General features: G+C 41.2%; 1 protein-coding gene across 2 annotated transcripts in view; it reads left to right on the forward strand.

Annotated features, from left to right (window-relative positions):
• KCTD16 (potassium channel tetramerization domain containing 16) overlaps positions 1 to 23921 on the forward strand; it is a 211333-nt gene extending 187412 nt beyond the window's left edge. For both annotated transcript variants that reach the window (XM_090065064.1, XM_090065065.1), the window contains exon 3: positions 8905 to 23921. In XM_090065064.1, coding sequence (XP_089921190.1) covers positions 8905 to 9356 — 452 coding nt within the window. In that variant the 3' untranslated portion in view covers positions 9357 to 23921. The remainder of the gene's footprint in view (positions 1 to 8904) is intronic.
• Positions 23922 to 24158: the final 237 nt, after the last annotated feature.

The following is a 24158-nucleotide window of genomic DNA, read 5'->3' on the forward strand; positions in this document are numbered from 1 at the left end:
TATGCTATTGCAGTGCATTAGAATAAGTTTATAAAATGCATTGGGCTCCTTTAAGGATAAAAAATGGTAAATGAGAAATTTTTTTTTTTTGAATTCTGATCAAAACATGATGAGGCAATAGACTGTTCCTGGTATAAGTGGATATAGAAATCCCATTAGTGATAGCCTATGAATTGCACATGTGAAGAGTTATCCTAGGAATATGCAGTTTGTTTCAAGCATAGAGTAGAGCCCTTGAGCTACTTAGCCTACAAATGGAAGGAGAATAATCTGAATTAGATTTTTTTGTGTCCCACTTCTAGGCCGGTCATTACTCAGAAAATTTCCATTGGCCTAGATGCTCAGCGGGTGTAAACTGGAATAACTGCCTATATTATACCATGTCATGTGTATTTGGACCTGTGAGAAAGATGTAGGATTTGTCTTAATTAAGGAAATAAAGGCAAAATATGTGTGTTTTATTTAGACTTTTTATAGGGTGCATCTGTGGAATGGCATATACACAGAAAAGATCCTAAACACATCACTGGTGCCATGTGATTTAATCCGTAACTAGGAGTGTACCAATGACAGTGAGCTAAGCTAGGGTGCAAAGTTACAGCTTATCAACTCCTCCATAGCAGCCCCCTGTGCACACACGTTCTGCTGTGGTACACGTGAGAGATCCTACACCTATATGGAGTATAAATAGGAGGGAAGCTTACACTTCAGCTTGCTTTGTGCAATTTATCCTTGTGCCCATACCTCAATTTATCAACTGAATTTTACCTCCTTCCTCCTTGAGAATAAAATCATAATTCTTGAGTGTTTTGATCTTTCCATGGATGAGCACAGGCCTTAGAATCAGGTTTCTGATGCGAGTGCTCTAGATTAGGGTTTCTAAATGTGATTTCTCTGAATATTCCTAAGTATTTGCTTGAAATTTGCTTCTGAGGTAAACAGGAAACTGCTGTGCTAAAAATTAGCTGCAGGGAGTGGGAGGGGAGTACATGTCACTGAAGTGGAAGGGGACGTTCAGTCTGTCTTCCTACCCATGGAGTAATGTTTTCCTCATCTGACCTTTTTAATCAATATATTTTGGAAAATGTAAGCATGTGGTTGAGAAGCAACTAAAGAGCCTTCTATTGGGCATGCAACGATAATACTCTAACCTGCATCTATTTCCAGGATACCTATGGGTAGTACTATGCCGCATATTAGTTTATGAACAGACAAATCATCTACACTGCTGTAATTAGCATTATGCCAGTATAAAAAAGGTAGTGTAGAGACTAATCTAGTAAAGAACTACCTTTGAAGGAGTTCTCCTAGTTTAAGTCTACATCCATCCCAGAGCAGCAATCTGAGCGAAGAAAACAGGCTATTACCTGCTTTCCCACAACCTAGTAGTGAGACACATTAATAGCTTCTTAGGGTGGATTACCCTGAGATGACAGCTGCATGTCTATCTACTCTTGATCCTGGTGAAATTGCCTTCAGTATACCAACCAATATAAGTGGCACCCATTCTGGGGAGCACAGAGGAAGCAAGGAATGAACATGGCTTGTGCTTCCCCGAGTGCAGGGAGTGTGATTATTTCTTCCAAAGGATGTACAAGGCAAGCACCCTTGCCACTCTGCACATCCTTCCAAGGACCATGATCAGTCTGGGCCAGATCCTCAACTGGGGTAAATGGTATAGTCCCGTTGTCATTTATGGAGCAGGGCAGATTTATACCAACTGAGGATCTAGCTCCTTGGGTGGTAAATGAGGAGCAATAGATGAAATAAAGAAAGAAAAAATGTGTGCTCAGTATCGAGGAAACCTTTCTGGTGAGCTGCATTAATCTGTGAAATTGCTTCCCGAGGGAAATAGTGCAGCTCCATCTGTAAGGATATTTTAAGATATGCGTGAGTCTCTAAACTCCAGAGTCTATAAGCTGGGGGCAATATGCTGTAGGAAACGATGCTGCGCAGGTGGGGGGTCAGACAGGTTTCTAAATTTCTGCAGCTACAGACTTAGCGGAGACCCAGGAGACCTGAGTTTCAGCCTGTTGGGTGACCTTGGGCAAGTCATTTTACCACTCTGTGCCTCAGTTTCCCCAGGTATAAAATGAAGATAACAATACTTATCTGTTTGGTAAAATACCTTGAGACCTGTTGATGACTACATAAGAATGAGGCAGTGGTAAGAGTACTAGTAGCCAACCAGGTATTCTCTTTAAAAGCTTTTAATTAAAACGGTGGTCTCAGCATTTTTACATTCGAGGCACCCCTTGCCAGCCCTTAATTTTCATCTGTTTTTCTGGCTACAGAAAAATAATAGCGCAAATGTGTTTATTGCAAAGAACTCAAACCACAACAGGTCAGACTGTTTTTAGCATTATGAACCCCTGTTTGAAACCTTTGGGTTTATCTTGTGAATAGTGTTTGCACAACTTTGCTTGTACCCTGTGGCACCCCTGAAAGGATTTCAAAGTGCCCCAGGGTGCTGCATTACCCCGGTTGAGTAGCACTGAATTAAAGGGTCTTTGTCAGCCTTAAATCAAGTGCATGAAAAATAAAACAGAAGAGAAAAAGATAGTTGTGGGGCCTATCACTGTCCTCAAGCCTCTCATCTCTGCAGTTGCTTGTGTTTCTGCCATCATATTCCTAGATACTTAAAGGTTTTCCAGGCCATTGTTAGTGTGGAAGATCTATACAAACAACAGGGGAAAATAAGTATACAGGGGAGAACACTGGAAGTGACTACAGACAAAGTGCTGTCAAAATACACACCGTAAAGACTGAAAACACGGAGCATCTCATTCTTCCCTGCCAGTCTCTTGCTTTGAGTGCGCTTCCTATTTGGAGGCAGAAGTGTTGTTTTTAAGTTGACAATGTGTCTTTTAAAAATAAGCTGTTTACTGGACTCCTGATAGTTTCCAGGCCCCAGCACAGTCACGTACACCTCTCTCAGCTACTTTGTACCTGATGGATTTTTGCCTTTTGAAAAGTGGCAGTTGCTTGCTGGAATAAATCATTTTCTGTTTATGGAGTACTGGAGTTCTGAACCCATTCTTTTCTTAGTAGGAAACAATACGTATTTGCAGCAGAGGAAAAATACCATCGAGTTAAAATGTCAGGCACAATAAGCAGCGGCAAATCAATAAGGCTCATGGATGTGTTTTTCAGAAGTCCACATGATCAGGTTTTACAAAGCCTTGGTGTACAATGTCTCTTCCAAAGCTGGGAGAATTATAAAAAATTTCAATTTACCCATTATTGACTTTTGCAGACTAGATACAGAACCAGTCTTGAAGCAAGTCTATAAATTAAATTTAGCCACACGAGTCACAGACTGCCAGACTCCTTCATCATTGACAAGGAAGAGCAAGTGGCAGGGTGGGGAACTTTTTCCCAGCTGTTTCTATAAACGATGTGCACTTTGTTCACAGCTACTAACAAGACAGAGAAATTGAAAGACCGGGACGCTTTTTGAGTAGTGCATCTTTTAAAAAATGCATAAGCACTCTGTGAGCTTGCAAAGTCATGTTTTGCTCCACTGGGCTTGACTTTCTTGTAGAAAATAAGTCTGCAGCATCTGTATGTATGTGTTAGTATGTACCCAATAGCCATACCACAGCTAGGACTGCAATACAGAGACGGTCCTGAAAAACAGACCTGATCTAGCTATCATTGAAGTCAATGGCAGCACATCTATTGAATTTGATGAGTTTGTTTCCCTAGTGTCCTGAACCTGTGGCATTTACAGTAACGCCCAGTGAGTAGAAAGTAAGCGTGTATACTGTTATCGCTCTCATTTAAAAGAGTAAAAGAGGCCTGCTTAGAACTAGACCTGGATGACTATTTTCATATTTTCAAAGTGTACATGGGCAGTATCTTGCCTGGAGGTGCAAAAATATATGAACTTGCAGCATCTGTGACTATCATTTACTCTTTCTTTTTTAGTATTCAGAAAAAAGTCTACATTAAAAAAAGAGAACATAAAAGCACTGACTCTAACTCTGTGCTGCTGGAGTATGGTCACACCATGGCTAGGTGACTTGTAGCAACCCCTGCCATTGGTGGGGAGAGAAGCTACATTTAAGATGTAGGACACAGAAAGCAGAATGACATTTCCTTTTGCCTGCATTGGGTCTGTGCAGACTTAGATCAACCCAACTAGAGTTAGGTCAGTCTAAGTGCTAATCTTTACAGACATTTGTTGAGGTTAGGTTGGGCAAAGAATGGCTAGCTTTAGGTAATTTAGTTCATCTGAGATGAGCTAGAGTTTAGAAACCCATCTGATACCCTACCTGTACAGAATCCTTTCTTACAGCCTATTTTTATTGCCAGTTCATAGACTCTGCAATTTGGAGCATAGCCCTGGTCTGGGGAAAACGCAGCCACTTGCCCCAGCTGTGGGGCTGCACTTTTGCTCCTTTCTTCCCCTCCACCGTGACTGGACTACTTTTAGACCACTGACCCCCCCCCGTCCCAACACCCCCTAAACACACAACCCCACCACAGCCCCGGATGAGGTCCTGGTGCAGCTACCAGCACCGGCGAATGTCTGCACAAGTGGGAGCTGATCTACAATTACAAAGCTTAAATCAAGACTGGGTCCCACAGACACGTGCACATACCTGTAGAGTCTGCACAGAAAATGATCTAGGCCTCATTAGCCTGTGACCAGAACCTTTCCATGCAGTGCAAATCACTTGATTTTTCTTTCCTCTTCATTCGAAACGGAAGAAAATCTCCTGTGGATTATTAAAATGTGCAGTATAAGGTGTGTAGCACTGAAGACAGTGCCCTCATTTCTGCTTTATGGATGAAATAAGGAGCTGTGTTGTTGATACAAGGCGTCTGTTCTCTATGCCGAATTACATTTTTCTTGCCTGAATAATGGTACCAATCTGTCCAAGTTGGAGGTGATAATTACATTTTACTGGGAAGACGGATGCTTCCAAATGGCATTTAAATCCATGATTATCTCAGCAGTTTGGTCAGAGAACAGTTTATATCAATGCCAGTACTCCCCCTTGGTCATGGATTATAGCTTTTGGGCAGTTCTCCAGCTGATAATGAAAAAAAGAGATCCATGTGAACTGCTACATATGACTCAAGAAACAAATCAAAGCATAATTTACTTTAGTGGTTTTTTCCCCTCCTAGGCCTACAGAAATTGAGGGCCATGCTTGTCAAAAGGTTCCATTTTGTGCGTGTACAAATAAATATTTGCGCGGATGCTTCAGGTGGAAATTAAGTTAATTAGACACCAGGACCAGATTCTATTCTGCCGATTAGACTCTTACGTGGACCTAGGCACCTAAGTCCACTGTGGTCAGATTCCTGAAAGACTCTTAATCCAGAGTCTCCTTTTGTTCACTATTGTTATTTTGGCACTGTCTGAAGGGCAAGAGGACTGTGTGTTACAGAAGTAGCTGCATGCATAGATTTTTGGGACTTGAGCAGGGTTCAGTTGAATTGCATTTAGGTACTGCAGGCCACTTGGATGCCAGTTGGTGGAATAGGTTATGGCTCACAGTGTCATATTTTATAGCTACACAAAGCAGAAGCCTTTTGAAAGAAGTGGGGGTGAGGGGAAGAGGCTGCTATCATAGCATCATCTTCTGGGCAGAGTGATCAATGTCTTCAACCTCTGTCATGGGAAAGATGTTAGGAGAAAGTAAAGCAGCTATCAGTGCTTAAGTAGCTGAGTCCACTGTGTGTTCTTGTGGGTGATACTGTGGAGAACAGACTCCACAGCTGTCTCGTTTTTCACTAAATGGTTGTTGACAAGTAACTTTTTGGTAGCCCAGGAGATGTTTATTCACATACATAGTTTAAGGTAACCAGGAACTTAATGCTGCTTGTAGTTTTATTTTTAAGAAACAAATTATTACATTTAGTTTACTAATGATGATGACTCATAGATTCATAGATGCTAGGGTGGGAAGGGACATCAGCAGATCATCGAGTCCCACCTCCCTGCCTAGGCAGGAAAGAGTGATGGGGTCAGATGGCCCCAGCCAGATGCCTATCCAGCCTTCTCTTGAAGACCCCCAAGGTAGGGGACAGCACCACCTTCCTTGGAAGCCCGTTCCAAATTTTGGCCACCCTTACCATGAAGTTTTTCCTGATGACTAGCCTAAATCTGCTCTCTGTTAGTTTGTGGCCATTGTTCCTTGTTACCCCAAGAGGTGCCCTGGTGAACAGAGCATCTCCAATACCTTGCTGTGCCCCCCTATTGAATTTGAAGGGGGCCACAAGATCACCTCTCAGCCTTCTCTTGTGGAGGCTGAAGAGGTCCAGGTCCCTCAGTCTGTCCTCATAGGGCTTGGCCTGTAAACCCCAACCATGCAAGTGGCCCTCCTCTGAACCCTCTTGAGGCTATCCACATCCTTCTTGAAGTACGGCGCCCAGAACCGGACTCAGTACTCTAACTGCGCAGTCTGACCAATGCCGCATAGAGGGGAAGTATCACCTCCTCTTTGGCTCTATTTGTCATGCATCTGTTGATGCATGATAAAGTGCCATTAGCTTTGCTGATGATTTCATCACACTGATGACTCATGTTCATCTTGGAGCCCACTGTGACTCTGAGATCCCTTCCCACTTCTGTGGTGCTGAGTGGAAATGATGATGATCACACAATAAAATAATAATAAGCATTCTTTTGAATATTAGTTACATTGGAAGCATTATAGTCTCAATTTTATTTAGACATGAAGAACAGTATGGGATTTTTTAGCTCTTGGGAAAATTCATATTTCCAAGGTACTACACAGCACACACAGATATTAGCTCCTCTAGATGATAGCCTATGAACAGGGTTTCATCAGGAAACGGCAGCTGTTTTTGACTGTATATCTTACCAGCTAGCTGGCTCCAGTGCACGCATTCCCTGCCCTAAATATCTAAGAACACAAAGAGATGTCCAGTTGTGCCCAGCTGTTTGGTAGCTTTGTAGCATAAAAATCATTGCAGCTTAACTAGGCATTAGACTGCAGCAGAGGAAATGATTTGCACCTCTACTGGAGTTAGATTTTTACCTCTGATCTCATAAAAGAGCAGTGCATGGTGGCCAAAATCTGTGTGTGGTGTTTTTCATACACATTGGCCTTGTGTTGGCTTCTTATATCTCGTTTGTTGTATCACACCATACTGCAAAGCATTACTGATGCAGGTAGGGGTTTTTTTTCCTCCCTCGATGGAACCACGTGATGAAGCAGCACATGCTGTACTGCAAGGAACCAATTTAAAAGAGTAGCTAGAGTGCCAGCAGGTGAAACTCCATAGAGTGCCTCCGTTTGTGTTCACACCCCGCCAACTTAAACTGAGCATTAGAAAGGGTTTTCTCCCTGTGTATTGGTTTATGTGAACCAACTTGTTATTGGTGTGGTGGGGTGCACATACTGGCGTTGAAATCCTGGCTGCATTGAAGTTAAAACTCCTGCTGACTTTAATGAAGTCAGCCTTTCACCCCAGCTTGTTATTGGAGAGTTGCCTGTGAGTCCTGGGCTGGGCATGTTCTTTAGGATAATTCCAGGGTGCACGCACTGCTATGTCATAGTAGGGTTGCACATAAAAGCTGAGCTTTAGGCTTTGCTTTTAATATAAAAAAAACTGATCAATGTATGTCTCATGTGTCCTTGGTGGGTTTTTTAACCAGAAGAAGATGATACAATTGCTATAATCATAGACTCAATGCTCAACTTCTTCTGCACGTATGAAACATGACAGCATTCTTTTAAAAAGAGTGGAACGGAGGAATACCTCAACAGCCTGAATAGCCTTAGTATTTTATGCGATAATCTTAGTAAGCGTATTCTGTGTAGCTGCGTCTTGATTTTACTGCCCTAAAAAGAGTTATATCTTCATTCTTTTCTTGTCAAACCAGTTTTGTTTCCTTCTGCCGTGTCCTTTATTTATTAAATCAAAATGATTTAGAAGATTAAACACTAAAATAAGCTGCTGGAGCCTTTATGTTTTTTGGAGTCAATAACTTTTGCTGTGATTTGGCAGCAGGCAATAGCTTGCTTACTCTTCTCGGTAAAGAGCAGCCTGTTGGATAGCGGCTCCGTTTCTGTGAGTCAGTAACAGATTTTTTTCCTGAATCAGTGACCGCAGGTGTGATCCTGCAACCTTTGCTGATGTAGGAAATCCTATTGGCTTTAGTGGAACTACTTGTAAGGGCAAGGGTGGCAAGGAAGGGTTTCGGGTCAAATGTTGAAGGACTTACTTTTTTTTAACTCGGTGCTTTTCAGGGAAAGATCCCATTGACTAAAGATCCCATTGACTTGAGTGGGAGCTTGCTCGAGAAAATAATTGAGCGATCCCCACGAGATTTGCTTATGTGGTTACTTGCCACAGAGTTAGCAGCAAGTCCCTCAGAAATAACACTGGTTTCCTGAAGGGGAGATCGTTTGCTCTTAGGAGAATAACAACCTAGTCGTTGCATTAGTATAATGGTTTCTGGTGAGGATCTCAAAGTGTTTTTTCAAACATACCTTGATGACCAGCAAGTCTCACGCTAAAATCATTTTACATAAATACCCTATAAACCCCTGGGGCAATCTAAAGAGGCATTACTAGGTTACTACCAGGTTGTGTAACAGAGCCTCAATGTTCATGAGGATCAGACCCAGGAGCCGAAGGTCCTGATTTAGCAACATGTGCGTGCAAGTTCTGTGCATGAGCAACTTCCTGACAACCTGTGAGGAAAATATAAAACAAGAACCTCTGAGTTCGGAAATCCTTAATCCTGTTCCAGTTACTAGAGCAGATCCTCAATTTTCTTCTGCTAGTGCAGAGTGCTCAGCAGATAAGGGCTGATTTGATAGCAGATGAAAGCAAACCCGACTGTGCGTGTGCCTGACTACCCCGCTGTCTGTGCTTTATGTTACCTCACTGTGTACTCGCTTTTCTCTTTTTTAGGCGAGCCTTCCAGGTGGTCTTCATCCCACTGTGATTGCTGCTGCAAAAACGGCAAAGGAGACAAAGAGGGGGAAAGTGGTACATCTTGCAACGAACTATCTACGTCCAGCTGCGACAGCCAATCAGAAGCCAGCTCCCCGCAAGAGACGGTCATCTGTGGCCCGGTTACCCGCCAGCCCAACATACAGACTCTGGATCGACCAATCAAGAAGGGCCCCGTGCAGCTTCTGCAGCAGTCTGAAATCCGAAGAAAAAGTGACCTGCTCCGAACTCTAACCTCTGGCTCCAGGGAGTCCAACACGAGCAAAAAAAAAGCAGTGAAGGAAAAGCTCTCTATTGAGGAAGAGTTAGAAAAATGCATCCAGGATTTCCTTAAAATCAAAATCCCAGAAAGGTTTCCAGAAAGGAAGCATCCCTGGCAATCTGAACTGCTACGAAAGTATCATCTATAGGAGCAGGGGTGGGGGTGAATAACCTTATTATCATTTCCAAATCCAGACACTAAGTGATAAGGAAATAAAAAGAAATAATAATAACAATTTGTTAGGTCACAAAAAAGAAAAAAAAAATCCATCTCTATAGTACTGCCTAATTTGCCTATTTCACCTTAACATTTACAGTCACAGGGTAATGATATTTTTCCAGTGGTGGAAGCACAATGAGAGATGCTTTTGTTTGTAAGCTCTTGCTCTTACACAAATGGATACTTCAAACACTAAAGGCACAACAACCACAAGTAATGAAATTCGTGTGCGGAGGCTCCTGGGGCCAGTGGGGGAGGTCCCATACACAATCAGGCAGTGGCCAGGTGTTTTCCGTAAACTGCATGCCTTTTGCATTCTCCTTTTAATTCATTTATCTGGAGGGATGAGGGAGATGGCAGATGTATGTGATCTAAGCAAAAAAGCTATGCCGAGGCAGTTTACATTAAGCATTTGTGTGTATGTAAGTGTGCATGTCCATATACATATGTATATATATATGTACATATTTATGTATGTATGTGTATATATATATATATATATATGTTTCAGAAATAATTTTCCTGGTTCTCTCCCTATAATTCTGCACTTTCTCAAAAAAAAAAATAATAAAAAGCAATTCTTAGCACTCTTTGGATGTTCCATTACCCCTACAGATATATGAAGTACGAATAGAACAAGGCCTCTCTCTTTCCCTTATTGGGGGGACACCATACATGCATTTTACTGGGGATCAGAGAAAAGGATCTGTGTCTGTTGTAACTATGGGTAGACTATTTTGTTAGTTTTTGACCATTTCCTCCCCAAATCTATGCTTGCATTTTCAAGGCTTCCAGATGACACAGGATTACATGTGGAAGGATTTCAGATGGGAAACAAGTTCCAGGGATTTTTTCTGGATGGACTGGAATGGCAGATCAAGTAGCTGAATTAGTAAGCTTAGCTGGTTTTTGCAAGCCTGCCAGACATTGTTGCCAAATCATCTTTGGCCTGAACAAATGGGGAGAGCAGAATCCTGTTCCCATCTGACACAGATGCAATTATAAGGAATTATAAACCTAACAAGAGATGCATTTAGTGCTCTGACTGGCAGGAAATTGATTGTTAAAAATGACAACCACCTCATACTCCACTATGTACATTTTAAGAGGAAATTAAAAACTGAAAAGAAACCGAACATACTCTGTAATTGAAACAGCCTTCTCAGCATCCTTGGGTAGTCAGTGGCATAACCCATTGGGTAGCAGAATTCATTTGGAGCATTATTGTTATGTATAATACATAACTTTTTCATAATTTCCTATTTGCTAAGTTCCATTGGGGGGGGTAGAGGAGAGAGGGCTCTTATTTTGCAGAGAACAACTCAGAAGCACAAGGATTTGTTAAGCACTTGCAACAAGAGAGAATGGTTTCCATTTCTCTAAGACTGACCCACATTATCTGCACTATAGTTGACATTCAAGCCTTATTTTTTAGCAGGCCAATAAGAAGTTGTTGGTGCCAATAATTTGGTGGTAGGCAAAGGTCTCAGGGGTAGGAATAGAGACATTTAAGGTGAACGGGTTTCCAGGTGACAGGCTCCAACTAATGGGATAAAAGAAATTGTCATTAAGAGACTGAAGAACAGGTACCTAATGATGCATTCATTGCATTACCCAGTCTGCTGAGCCATCATTGGCTCCAGAGAGGAATAAGTCACGGTGGCTGTAAATAGATATTGCATCTGGCATGAGTCTGATTGTCCCAGGGCTTGACCCACATCAAAACAGGAGCACCGCAGGTATTTGCATGTTGCCCTTCCAAGTGGTGGTACTGCTTCTCCGCCAGTAGATGGGTGAGTAGACATCCTGGCCAGCTGGTGCAAAAATGATCCACGATAACTTTTCAGATGCACACCGCAATGTCACAGGAAAAAACGATAGCACATTTTATCCCTCATATGTGGATGGAACTTGAAGCAAGACAGTGGTCTGTAGGGTTACAGGACAAATTGCTTTCTCCAGAGACAAATGCAACATCTATTTATAGCCCTAGGGAGTTTAGTGTAAGTCAGTCAATGACTCAGGACACAGAGTGAGAGAGACACCGTCCTCAAGAGCGCTGGTAACTTCATATGCCTGCATATTGACTTATTTAGCCCCACCATGGGTTCTAAACTTCAGTTTCACTATTTGAATAATTCACAAGACTACACAGGGAGATGATCTCAAGTATGCATTAGATTAATCAGGGGATATTTTCAATAGTGCTGAAATTCTCTGCTTGCAGGGCTAACCTGCTCCCACAAAATTGGCTGTTGCAATGAATTTTGGCATCACAAAATGAAATCTGGAGCCAAATCAGTAGGATCAAGTAGTTAGAGATGTGAACACTGAGATCTGCCCTACTAAACTGCAGGATTTGCGTATGTAAATCATACCTGCGAAGGAAATAACATATCTCCAAAAATACTGCCCAATCCGAGAAGGTTGGAAAAGGAGCTGAATGTGAATCAAACTCGCAGCCCAACTACGCCCAACGATTTGGGGTTGATCTGAATTTTGAATTTCTGAATCCAGATCTGAAGTTTGCAGCTGGGACTCACCCCTATCTGAGGGTCCAATTTATAAAATTACTTTACATAGGAGGAGGAGGCCAGTTCATATACAGTAGAGCAAAATTTTTGTTGTGAATGGAGTAAAAAAAAAAGCTCGGAGCTAAAAATAGAAGGGATTTCAGAAGCTTAAACCAATTAAGCTGTTAAAACACTTGTTCACACTCAAACATACATATTTCAGAGGCATACTCATTCATAAGACTGCACGTGTATGCATTCATGCGTATGTACGCATGCACACACAGTTTTCTTCTTACCATAGTTTTACTTCCTTTCCACTCCTTTTTTAAAATCCTCTTACTTTTGCATTTATGCTTCCTATGAAACCACTCTGGATATGGCTGTTTTAGCAAGTTTGCACTCAACTTCCTGCCCTTTTGCCAGTGCAAAGTGCAAATACTAGGCCAGTACCAGGGACCTCAAAACTGACTTCATAGGGGGTTTTTTTCTCTTTCTCACTATATTCATAGCAGGCAACTCCATTATCTCTAACATATCAGGAGTTGCAAACTGTGATGTTTCTATTTCAAAACAATCACTATCAGCCAGACTTTCCAAATAAAGGAAAATCAGCCCAAGAAACTTTTCCCCTGTTGAAAACTCTCAGTACTACTGAGTATTATTTACTATCCTCCTGCACTATTTATAGTCACTGTGAGTCATGAGCAAGAATTCTGGCATTAATCCATTGTGCCAGCAAATTATGGAGAAAAACGGAGCAGGTTTGGTCTCTGTAGCACTGCAGCAAGAATATGTTTAGCAGTTTTCATTAATTAGTGAAGTATTGACCATTTCTCTTCTCTCTTTTGGTAGCTCAGTATAGCTGGAGCTTTGCAACCTCACCTCCAAGTATTGTCACTTTTCTTCTCTTTTCATTAATCCCCACAATATTGCCTTACCGAATATGAGTGACAGAGAGAAAGTGTCTGTATTCAATTTTTTTCTTTTCCTTGAAGTGTGAATGGATTTGGAGTCAATTTGCACAGGACTGTATGATGATTAATATCTGCAGAAAAATTAGACCAAATGAAAAGCACCAGAATGGGTTTGATTTATGTGGCTTTCATGTTCCTGGCTTTCGATGAAATGGTTATTACTCTTCACTGCTGGTGAAATAAAAGTGTCTTAAACTTTATTATAAGCAGGTCATGCAAGTTAGAAAGTGCATATACACCTTTTGTGTATGTGTGTGTGTGTAATACACACACACACACACAGTATGTACATATATGCGAATACATATATAATGGGCATAGATAATGTTACTGTATTCTGATTAGGGAACAAGAAGTGTAATCCCTGAGTCCAACTTCAGTCCTAATTTAATTGGAGTGGACCTGCACTAGATATGGCCTCGCCCTTGGTGAGACATTCGTCTTATTGTTTCTACATGCTGCTCCAGGATAAGCATATAGATTGGACAGTGTAAACATAGATTTTTCTGGTTGCATGCATATGAGCAGGGGTGTGCGTTTGCAGCAGCACAAATAGTAGCAGAAAAAAATTGTGCCTCAACTTTGTGCTGCAGTGCACGCCCCTGCTCATGCATTTTGCAGGTGCTTCATGTGCTGGGGGAGGGGGGCTGGCTGCAGCACAGTGTACCTTAGTGTGGGGCTAAGCCAGTAGGCAACCCCTGTGCTGAGGCACCCTGTGCTCAAGCCAGCTGGGGAGTGGCGTGGCCCATCTCTGCATTTGTACCGATGCATGCCACTTCAACATGCTTTGCGCCGCCTTTTTTTGCTACCGGGAAATCCTGGTAGCAAATTTTGCCCTGGTGCTACGCAAATTAGTAGTGCTGCGCACAGTTTAACATGAAACACATGCAGTTTGTGGTGCTGCACAGAGATTTGCGGTGCCACCAACCACATGTGCCTGCACATCTGGATCCGGCCTCTGCATCCGTTTCTCAGTTAACTTGAGGCATCCTTTATACCACCTCAGCAGAATAAAGGGAACGACACTAGGATTTTTTTTAAACTGTTGAAGGGTTTTGTAGGAGCCTTAGGATAAATGAGAATCAGACCCCTTATTGAATTCTTTTGGTCTGTAAATCGCAGGTTAATTCTAGATTAAAATTTCTTTATGAGATGTGAGATCTTGGGGGAGTACTTGCACAGCTCTGCATGAGATGTTCCCTAAATTACAGTCGAGAAATTAACAAAATCAGCTCTGGCTCCTTTTCTGCCTTTGTGTTTCCTCAGTCTCCCTGAGTCCCTTCCTAGCCTCAGACATAGGAGGCTAATGTGTTCGGGAACTCAAGCCTCCTGCCTGGCAGTTTAAATGCTGCACCACTGTGCAGGGAAGACAAGCAACAGCAAGCACCTACGTTCCACGTTTTTCCCAGCACATTACACACTGTCACGTTAACCCCATACATTAGGCCCTTGATCTAAGAGACAGCCAATTCCCCAGAGAATATAAATTGCAACTAATAGAAGGAGGGAAAGAAATAGCATGCAATCATTTGTGAGTGTGATTGAAGTCCCAGCAAAACGGCCAAACAGGAATGTATGCTGACCTCAACTTTTCACCTTAAAGATGCTTCCTCCACAATAATGCTTTTTAAGGCTGAGGCCAGTGGATTTTAGGTGCCCGAGTTTCAGTGGAAGATCAGTGCCTAATTCTTTCAGGCCCTGTTGTAAAACCCAGCCTCTTTCTTTACTTACCACTGGTCTGCAGAACCCAAACTGTGGTTAATGCCGTACTGATAATTAAAACCAGCAAATGCCCTTCTCTGATAGCCCTGTCTGTCTATATTACAAAGGGCCACTGGAAGAGCTATGTCAGGTAAGGTATGAAAAAGAGCACACCCCACAGCAGATATAGAAAGCTAGTGCAGATATAGCTAGGCAAGCGAATTCCCCGTCATAGACACAACTCTGCTGACAGAGATTCTGCCATTTCGTGGAGCTGGGGCTAATCCATTGGCAGAAAACCTATTGTGGGCAGGGGAGAATATATACCAGTGGGCATGGTAATAGCCCTGCTAGTGTAAATTAAACCTAAGGGCCCTGCCACATGTTCAAATGAAAGCTGGATGGAAATCAGCTTGTTATGCATTTTCAAGCACTAACTTTGTAGCTGATTGGCTCTTTTTACAGGTGGATGGACATTTTCATGGTATGATAAATTACTTTGCACATGTGGCCAGTCTAAATTTATGACACTAATGACTAGTTAATTGTGCCATATACACGTTGCACTTATGGCCAGTCTAAATTGATTGCGTGATTTCCCAGTTAATTTTATAATATACCTAACGTGTGTCGGGGGCTTAAGAAACAGACGAACAGACCAAATGAAATGGAAGTATGTGCAACATAAAAGCACAGGGCTCAGTGGGATGCAGGCTTGCCTTGGACATCACAATGTTTTCAATTATAGGGTATTATTGGGTATATGTGCTATCCTTCCACATTCTCATTCTTGGTATTGTTACCAGGTCAAATACTGTAGGTGCAGCAGTATCTGAGGGAGAATATATTGCCAGAAATAGCTGTGATAGTCTTATGAGACCTTTGCTTAGGGCTCAAACGGTGCATAAAAAGCCCACTTTGCATAACTAGGCAAGCCCTGTGCTACCTACACTATTGAGACTGAAAGAGGTGTTTTCATTTAATTCCCTGCTCAGAAAACCAGATGCTGAAAAGGGGTAAGACCATGGTTGTGTCTTCATCACCACCTGCACTTCTTCCATTGTGAATGTGTTAGATACCAGGCTAAAATGTAGTCCTTTGTTACCTACTTTCCTGTACACTGTATTACCTCTCGTTCTGGTACGAAAGAAGGGCCAGAATGACAGATAGTGAGATAAAAAACAAAGTGATTTTAATGGCAGTTGGGAACAATATAGAGGCAAAATGCAGAAGCTGTTAGGGGAGCACTAAGCATTCGTAAGCCATGCTTGGTCAAGCATTCTACTTTGGGGATATTTATACAAACAGGAATCATCTACAAACAGGACCCCCGTCCCATGCCTGTCTGCTAATATTTGCACTGCTTCCTGACCTGAGTCATAAATACCACACAATTATGCTTTCCTTTTGCAATTTCTCTTTCTGTGACAATAGATCACATAGGGAGTGCGGAAATGAAAACAACAGGAACATCCAGTTGCTGCTTACCCCTCCCTCAAATATTTGTAAAGCTTACATCATGGGCACAAGGCCAAATTGGAAATCACTGACTAGACAGCTTTTGGAAATATTGATGGAACCAACCAAATATTTAAGCTACTTTCCATACTTAAGAAGGACCAACTCCAAGTTCCTTTGAAGTTCATTTAAGCATTTACATTGGCTTCAATGGGATTGGACTCAACTGGTAAAACTCCCATTATTGTGAATGCATGTCAGTGAGTAAGAAAAAAAGCTGCTAACTTATAATGCAGTGCACATCCACCTGTGAGGTTCGTTACAGAACATGGTGAATAGATTTTGTCACTTTTGTAAAGGCTTTGGTTATCCTGTTTCCTTTAGTAGTCATTTAGGTGTGGATGCTGACTGATACTAGTTTTAAAATATTTATTGTAAATATATACATGTGCACACATGCACCTTGGAGTGAATGTATTCTGGATGCATTATGCAGCTACCATCACACACACTTCACAGTTATCATGGTGTGCTATACCATTGTAGTGATATGTGCTTCATTAAAAAGTGGGAGCTATTGGAGGCAAATTCACTATGGATATATATAGGTGCAGATCAGTTGGCTCCAGTGGATTTGCGCACACTTACTCCAAGAATCAATTTGGTCTCCAAGCTTTAAGGTAACGATCTGAAAATGAATCTTGCCCTTTTGAAGGTACTTCTTCATATATCCAAATACCTGAAGATATACACCTGGCTAAACCTAGTAGAACTCAAGCGTAAGAGGAGGGAAGGGAGAGCACATGAGCTTTCAGACCCCTGTAGACCACATACTTTCCTTCTAGGTCATCTGTATGCACAGAGTCTTGTTAAGTGCTTGATAACAATGCAATACTGGAATACAGGTTTTGTTCACTGCAGTTCTGAGGGGTCCATTTGGTACTTTTCTTTGCATTGTGTTGAAGCAGAAAGTGAAAACAGCTCTAATCTCCATTGGCAAAGACCAAATGTAAACCAAGAGACCTCCTGCCCCTCTCCCTTAGCCCCCCTCCCCCCATACCTCCACAGTCCTGAAAATCTTCTTAAGAAGGGATCTCAACATCTTACTCTTTCATAGCTTTTTTTTCATTAGTTGTGTGTATGCACATGTATTTTGCTTTACACATACCTTAAATATAAGGCCCCCTGTAAATCATGGTACAAAAAAAAAATGCAGGTGTCATAAATGGTCCATGCCCCAAAAGGGAATTTGTAAGTTAATAGAAAAAAAATATAAAAAGCACTTTTAAAATCTTTATAAAATACTGCCTTCATTTTTCTTGGCATCACTATCCCAAATATTATTAATTTCAATCTAGAGCAATGGACAAGTGAAACGGAAGTCAAATTCAGAACAAAACAGATCCAAGGCTCCTAGTGAGGTTCAGGCCACATGCAGACATGCACTTCCATTTCTTCTGAGATAGCTGCTGCTCCTCCAGGTGAAACCACAAGCATACAGATGTTCAGGATTTTTCTCCCACAGCAAAAATGGCCACTCCAGGAGAAAAATAACCCGGGAAAACAAGAGTTAAATAACTCCCAGGAGAATGTTTGAAAACTGTCCTCCAGCATTTGCTTCCCCACCCCACCCCCACCCCAGGAGACTGTGTTGCTCATTGGCCTCTGATGTTCCAGTGAAGCAGGGAACAGAGTGCACCGCTTTCGTAACTCCACATTGTGCTACAGGGAGACGCAGGCTGATCCTGAGCATCCAGGGTCAGTCGATCAGGGCTGCCCTATGCACTGCTGCCATCTGTTTCCAGGCAGACTGAGAGACTCTGCAGAGCATGCTGAGACGTGTGCACAAGAGCCCTCGGGCTGTGCAGCATCAGCACAGTAAGCTCTCTGCTCTTCAAGGGCTTAGCATTCAAATGTCTCTTCAGGCATCACTGGGTAGGTTTTTCTACCAGGAAAACAAACCTGGGAGAATTCTCACAGATCATTTGAACATGTGTATGCAGTGAAGCAGGAGCAGGATCCAGCCTATTTGTTTTAATGGGGGACATGCTTTCCTCAGATCCATCTGGGAAGCTCTTCTCTGGTATGTATATGGGGCTCCCTCTTTGACATCACTCTTTAAGAGTAACTCATATGCAGCTATCCAAAAACATAACTCAGCTGTTTTGATTTCAAATCAACATACACACACACATAGTGAAATAAGTGCATCAAATGCAATATCTTCACAGCAAACACAGGATTTTTGTGTTTCTTTTGTGACTTCTGTGATATGGTGATCTATACGGGGCCTTGCTCATGTTACATTTTCTGACCTCATACAAGCACTTAATGACTTTGCTGAGGCCAAGTCAGTCTGTTGCACATTGATGTATATCAAGTGGCACCCACTGAATTACCTCTTCTACTTTCCAATGTTGTTCACTTGTACATAAGTGTAATGTCAAATTGTTTACAGGTTATTTTGTGCGTAATTGTGAAAAAGCAGTTTTAACTAAAACTTTAAAGGAATCAATTTTACTGGAAGGTGTTTAAAAAACATGAATGTGCTTAATACAGTATAGACATCATTGATTATGGTCTCACATGAATGCATGTATCTCCATGTTGTCAGTCCCCACCAGTGAGGTTATTTGGCAATATTCTGCAGTCTGTGAATAGCAAATATGCATAAACTACTGTGACTCTGACAAATATAACTCAGTAACTGTTTTTACTGTGGTATGTAAAAAAAAAATGTAGCTTTTAGCCTGCTGTATTTTCCCATAGTGAGTGAGATCTTGAAAGAAAAAGAGGCTTGAAAACATACTTTTGATCAGAGTGGAGCTACCAGACATCATTGGTCCAACTACAAGTTAAACTAGCTATTTATAGCATCCAAAAGCTCTTAAGTGGTGGCTATAACTGTAGCTCTTGCCATCCTGCTTTAGCTGCTCTTCTGGGACAGTAATGTGCCCGTTGTGTTTCGAATCACTATGGGCAATGAGAGCAATTAGATATTAACAGCTTCCACATCCTGTTTGAGTCTTAATGCACTAGTCTAACCAAAACATACAGCTATCAGTATTGTGAAACTGTGCAGCTACAAGTCAGTAACTATTTTGTGTCTCCTCATTAAAGAACCATTTCATATACACTGTAATAGCACAACTCATAATAAATCATTTGGTATCATTTAGTTGTCATATATAAAGGTATGCACTTCCTTACTTGTCCCATTATAATTTAGCCTCAGTTGATTTTACCCGGTGTCTTTGATTGGAGGTAATTCCCCTTGAAGTCTATTTCTTCTTCTTTTATTTTACAGATGGGATGAAAATCACAGCTCAGTGAGTACGGTGGGTTGTTTACCACCTGTCAATCCTTCTGCTTAAGGTATTTTCTGATGCCATAGCTGAATGTGCTGTCACATAGAGCAGTGCTCCTGGAAGTGGCATCACCATATCAGAGACCACTTGCCAGTGTGATACTTCCAAGAGGAAATAATTTTACAGAATGAAACAGAGAGCTTAGGAAAGAAACACATCTGGGAGGGAGATGTTTATTCTTCTGCCGTCTTTTTTAATATGTCTCAACAAGAAGTCTTCATTAAAGCCTACGGATGAATGACAAACGGAAAAGAATGTAGGGCATCAAGCAAGGGAAGGGAAAGTTCCCCAAGGAGAGCTGTGATGACAAGAAAAAAAAAACAGCTGAGGACTTTCTCTGCATTGAATCTTCTTGTCTTCCTCACAAGAGGGATCAGCGGTGGGCAGTGGCATTCAGCAATTACGGTAGATCTTTAAGTTGCTCCCTTGGGCTAGTGCAGAGCAGTTGGGAGTGAGACCTATCTGTAATCCCTTTTCACACCGGTCTCCTTTGAACAGCACACACCCATACCTGTGCACTGATGTCATATCTTCTTCCTCTCCATGCAGCTGGCTAGATGATACATGGTATAGGCATAGTCCTAGTCCTTTGTGACCGGATTTTGACCACCAGCTCAGGGGCACCTACGCTGGTGTGATTCCATTAAGGACTTGCACCTTAATATAAGTCAGCAATCTAAGGACGAAGGAGGCAGGAGAAGGGGCAGTTGCTCCGTTTATGTCGCTGAGTTTCTGAGGTTGCTTTTGCCTTTTCATCTTTGGTACTTGAGGGAAAGTTAGGTCTGGTGGTTTGTTTTTGAGGGAAGCTGATAGGAACCTGTACCTGCAGAAGTGTCTGCATGCAGATCACATTAATCTGTACAAACATGTGGAAGACAAAGCATTTTTGAAAGTTAAACAATCTCAGAAGATAAGGTGTGACTCAGGCAGAGTACTCTCCTCAGTTTATTATGCCATTTTGTGCCACTGGCAGCCTGCAAAGGACATTGTGTCAGGAATATGGGCCAGACATATCAAGTCATTCCTGTCTTAACCTTCTGTGACTCTACAACAGCACATTATTGCTTTATGTGTTATCTGGTGGTAGCATATATCAGCTTATAAAGCCAGCTTGCGATTGTTGTGGTCTTTAAAGTATTTCTTTTGTGATTCTTCTTTCTCAATATTAAAAATCTCAGGTGAACTTTGTTGTGAGCCTTCTACACAGTACTGAAAAGATGTTACATACAGATGTTGCGTATGGAAATCAGTGCTGGCATCAAAAAGTGTGAGGGAGTGGTTATATTGGTGTAGAGTATTATGGTCTATTTGATCAGAGGGTCTGTACCACAGAGGCAGAGCAAGGCAAAGAAATGTCTTTTCATTTGTTTTATGTGCTGCTAAAACAGACAACAGCTGTCTACAATCACTCATGATTCAATCAATCCATGTTAGCAGAGCTCTAGGACTATTGTAAGCACCTTTGGAAAATATTGCAGCAGCTACTAACACAATGTCAATAAAACAGCTAATAAAGAGGAATATGACCAGCCAGTATTAGACTGAGGTGACTATTATGTAGAGAACAATTTGCTCACTTGCATTTACCTTTTCTTCTGGTCACAAAAATTGTCCACCAGACTCAGAGTTTTATTAGTTTAATTTATTATTTGAAATTAATAATTTCATCCAGAGTTTATCATTGGGCACATCTACACAAGATGCTGACTGCTCAGCACAGCAGCGTGTCACATCATGGACAGTGCTAAGTAGCATTACTTAGAAGATGTTCACCAGTGCTACTGCGCAGTAACTCCAGTTACTGCACATTTATTTAATACTTGGTTATGCGAATATAAACTTAGACATATATAAATAAATGCAGTGACTACTACACAATAGCATCTCGCGTATATGTGCCCGGTATGCAGGTTATAAGGGGAGCAGTTTGCCACCAGTATTTGATGCATGAAATTTTAGCTACAAAATTCGTCACCTCCGTAACCTTTTTTGTTTCTACCCTTTGATTGGATTAACTAGTTCAAGTTATGGGCACTTTGGGATACGGTTTGTGAGTAAAGTAGTGCACTTTTTTTCTTGGGAGTCAGTGTCATCGATGACAACTTTTGACTTTAGCTGTTCTAAAAGGTACACATCTACTCTGCCTTCAACTTTTGACTGAAGAACATGAGCTTAATTTCTTGAACTGAAGAAAGTTTTCCAATAATATATATAATATATAAATTTGGTATCTGTATGTAGCAATTGCCAGTCAGCAATAGCAACTGAGTCCTACATTCTTTTAAACTCTTACCACTTAGTTATGTGACTGGGTAGAGCAGCACAAGCAAGTGATTTTTTTTTTTTGTTTGATTTGATGTGCAGTTCATTTCTCACAAAAGCTCTTTGCTTTCCCTTAATGACTCAAGATATCACAAAACATAGTGCAGTTAAGCTTTCCTCATTTGTTCATTTACTTTGTTTTTACCTAATTATGATACTACTTTAGTAAGTATTAGTCAATGTTTGCTAGGTATTTTGCAGAAATTGTGCTCTTTGGAACCTGGTGCTCATTTTGCAGGATAATTGGTCCTGAATCTTGGTTAAGAGGTGTAGAGAGAGAGAGCCATTTTCTTACTGTGAATTATGCATATGTGTAGTAATGTGGTTCTGCTTTGATATTAATAAACCTCTAGAAGACAAAAAGGGAATTAAGTTGGGGTGCATTGTCGTAATTTGCACCATGCTCATAAAAATATCGCAAGTCCTCTTCTTTACTGACCACTAATATAACAGATTCAATATAACAAATAGGGAGAAAAAGGAACCACTTTCTGAGTACTCATTCATGATTCAAACCATATGATTTGCCTTTCAGCTCTTTCTTCCGTGTACTCTCTCTCTAAAGCGTATGCAGAAAGCACTTAAAATGGGTTCTTTGCCACTTACTCTTAGTCTTCATTTACCAACCCTTCTGGGTCTTAGAGAAGGGGAAAGTTAAAGTGGACCTAAAATTATTTTTTTTAATTCTTTTTTCTAGGTCCCTCCTTTCTCCCAGCTTTCATCTGCCATCATCCTTTCCCTTCTCACTGTTTTCTCTTACATAGCATCTACAATTTGGGTTTGTCTACTCTGAGGACTGCTGTGTGCAAAGCTTTTGGGATTTTCTCAGATATTTGAGGATGTCATTCTTAGCTGGAACCTGAGTTTTGATCTTTCTATTAATCCTAGAGGTGTCAGAGGATGTGTGAGTCTTTTTCTTTTAAATTATTTTTAATTCAAGAGCATCTGGTGTATCTCAGTTTTTCCAAGTTAGACTCCTTCCCTAATAGTTAAATGAAGGTGCAATTACAGCCCAGCTAGGCAGTGTACTGCATATGAACAGTAGAAGTGTTTTTATTTGATACCAGATGGTAGCAGAAAGAAGCTCAAATCAGCCTCACCGTTGTTTAATTAGATGATGTCAAGTACATATATACATATACATACATATATATGTGTGTGTGTATATTTATATATACAGTATATCGATGTATATAGATGTGTATATACAGTATATAGCTGTGTGTACATATATTATTTTCTTTGATTCATTCATTGTTCTTTTAGATTGTGAGAAATCGCCTCCTCAGTAATCCAAGACTGCCTTTAACCTTATTTTGCACCTTTCATGAAATTATAATACTCTATTATTAAAGTCCGAACAAGTAATTGGGACTGTGAGGGGAAAGGATACCAATTGAAACTAGTCTGTTCAACTCCCTGTCAGAGGAAAGACACCTCCCAGGAGATGTGGTGCATCTCTGACCTTGAAAATAAAAAGCTGTCTGAGCATTTATTATATGGAGATGGAGGTCTCTGACTGGAAGGTTACAGGTTAATACTTCTGTTACTCTTTCTACTCTTTGTTATTAGCAAATGCCACAGACAGGGAAAGAAATATGGTAAGAGTCAGAACTGTCCAAAGGCTCAGTAAAAATGGGAGTAAATTAATACCACGTTTACAAGCTCAATAGAACTGGAGTGAATAAATACCTTGGCAATTGGCTTGGTAGAAAATATAGCGAACAAGACAGAAAAGGATCTTAGCTAAGGACATGAGCACTCAGGGGTAGTACTGGGCTGGACTGAGAAAGCACATCAGCAGTATCTACTGCCTTTTTTGATGATAGCTGGAATGGGGCAAAGATGCGATCTACTGTAGAGACTCAAGAGACAACCATCCTGAGTCTAACAAGGGAAGAAAGCAGCTAATTCTTGCATCTAGCTCCATTTCATATTGCCATTCCTTGTGAAAAAGGCAGGGGGAGGGGGGTGGTTTGTACAGCTTTCAAGTGACTTGATTAGTGGTAACTGGCCATGGGGGCCCTCCTGATCAATACTGACATGGAGGAAAACTCTATAAATACAGCAGGTTAAAAGTTGGTAAATTAACTGCAGATCTATATTTAATGCAGATGTTTCCCATGTTTTGTAGTATTGTTTTATTGATAAATAAAAATCAACCAAAGACAAAAACAATAGTCTTTGTATATGTGACTAGGAACAGGATTGAACAACTTCCATGCAGCTAATGAGGAGGTCATTCAACATTACACCGGGAGGTATACCAAGCTGGGAAGATTCACGTCATCGGGTTCAAGTTTTTGGGACAACTGGAGGAGAACAGGTCTGAGGGCTCCAATACCTGCTGCTGCATAACTCTTGGAGAAGCCTGGTAGCCAGTCCTATCAAA

Source organism: Crocodylus siamensis, chromosome 10 (genome assembly GCF_052110815.1).
Source record: "Crocodylus siamensis isolate JL-2025a chromosome 10, ASM5211081v1, whole genome shotgun sequence".
Lineage (NCBI taxonomy): Eukaryota > Metazoa > Chordata > Crocodylia > Crocodylidae > Crocodylus > Crocodylus siamensis.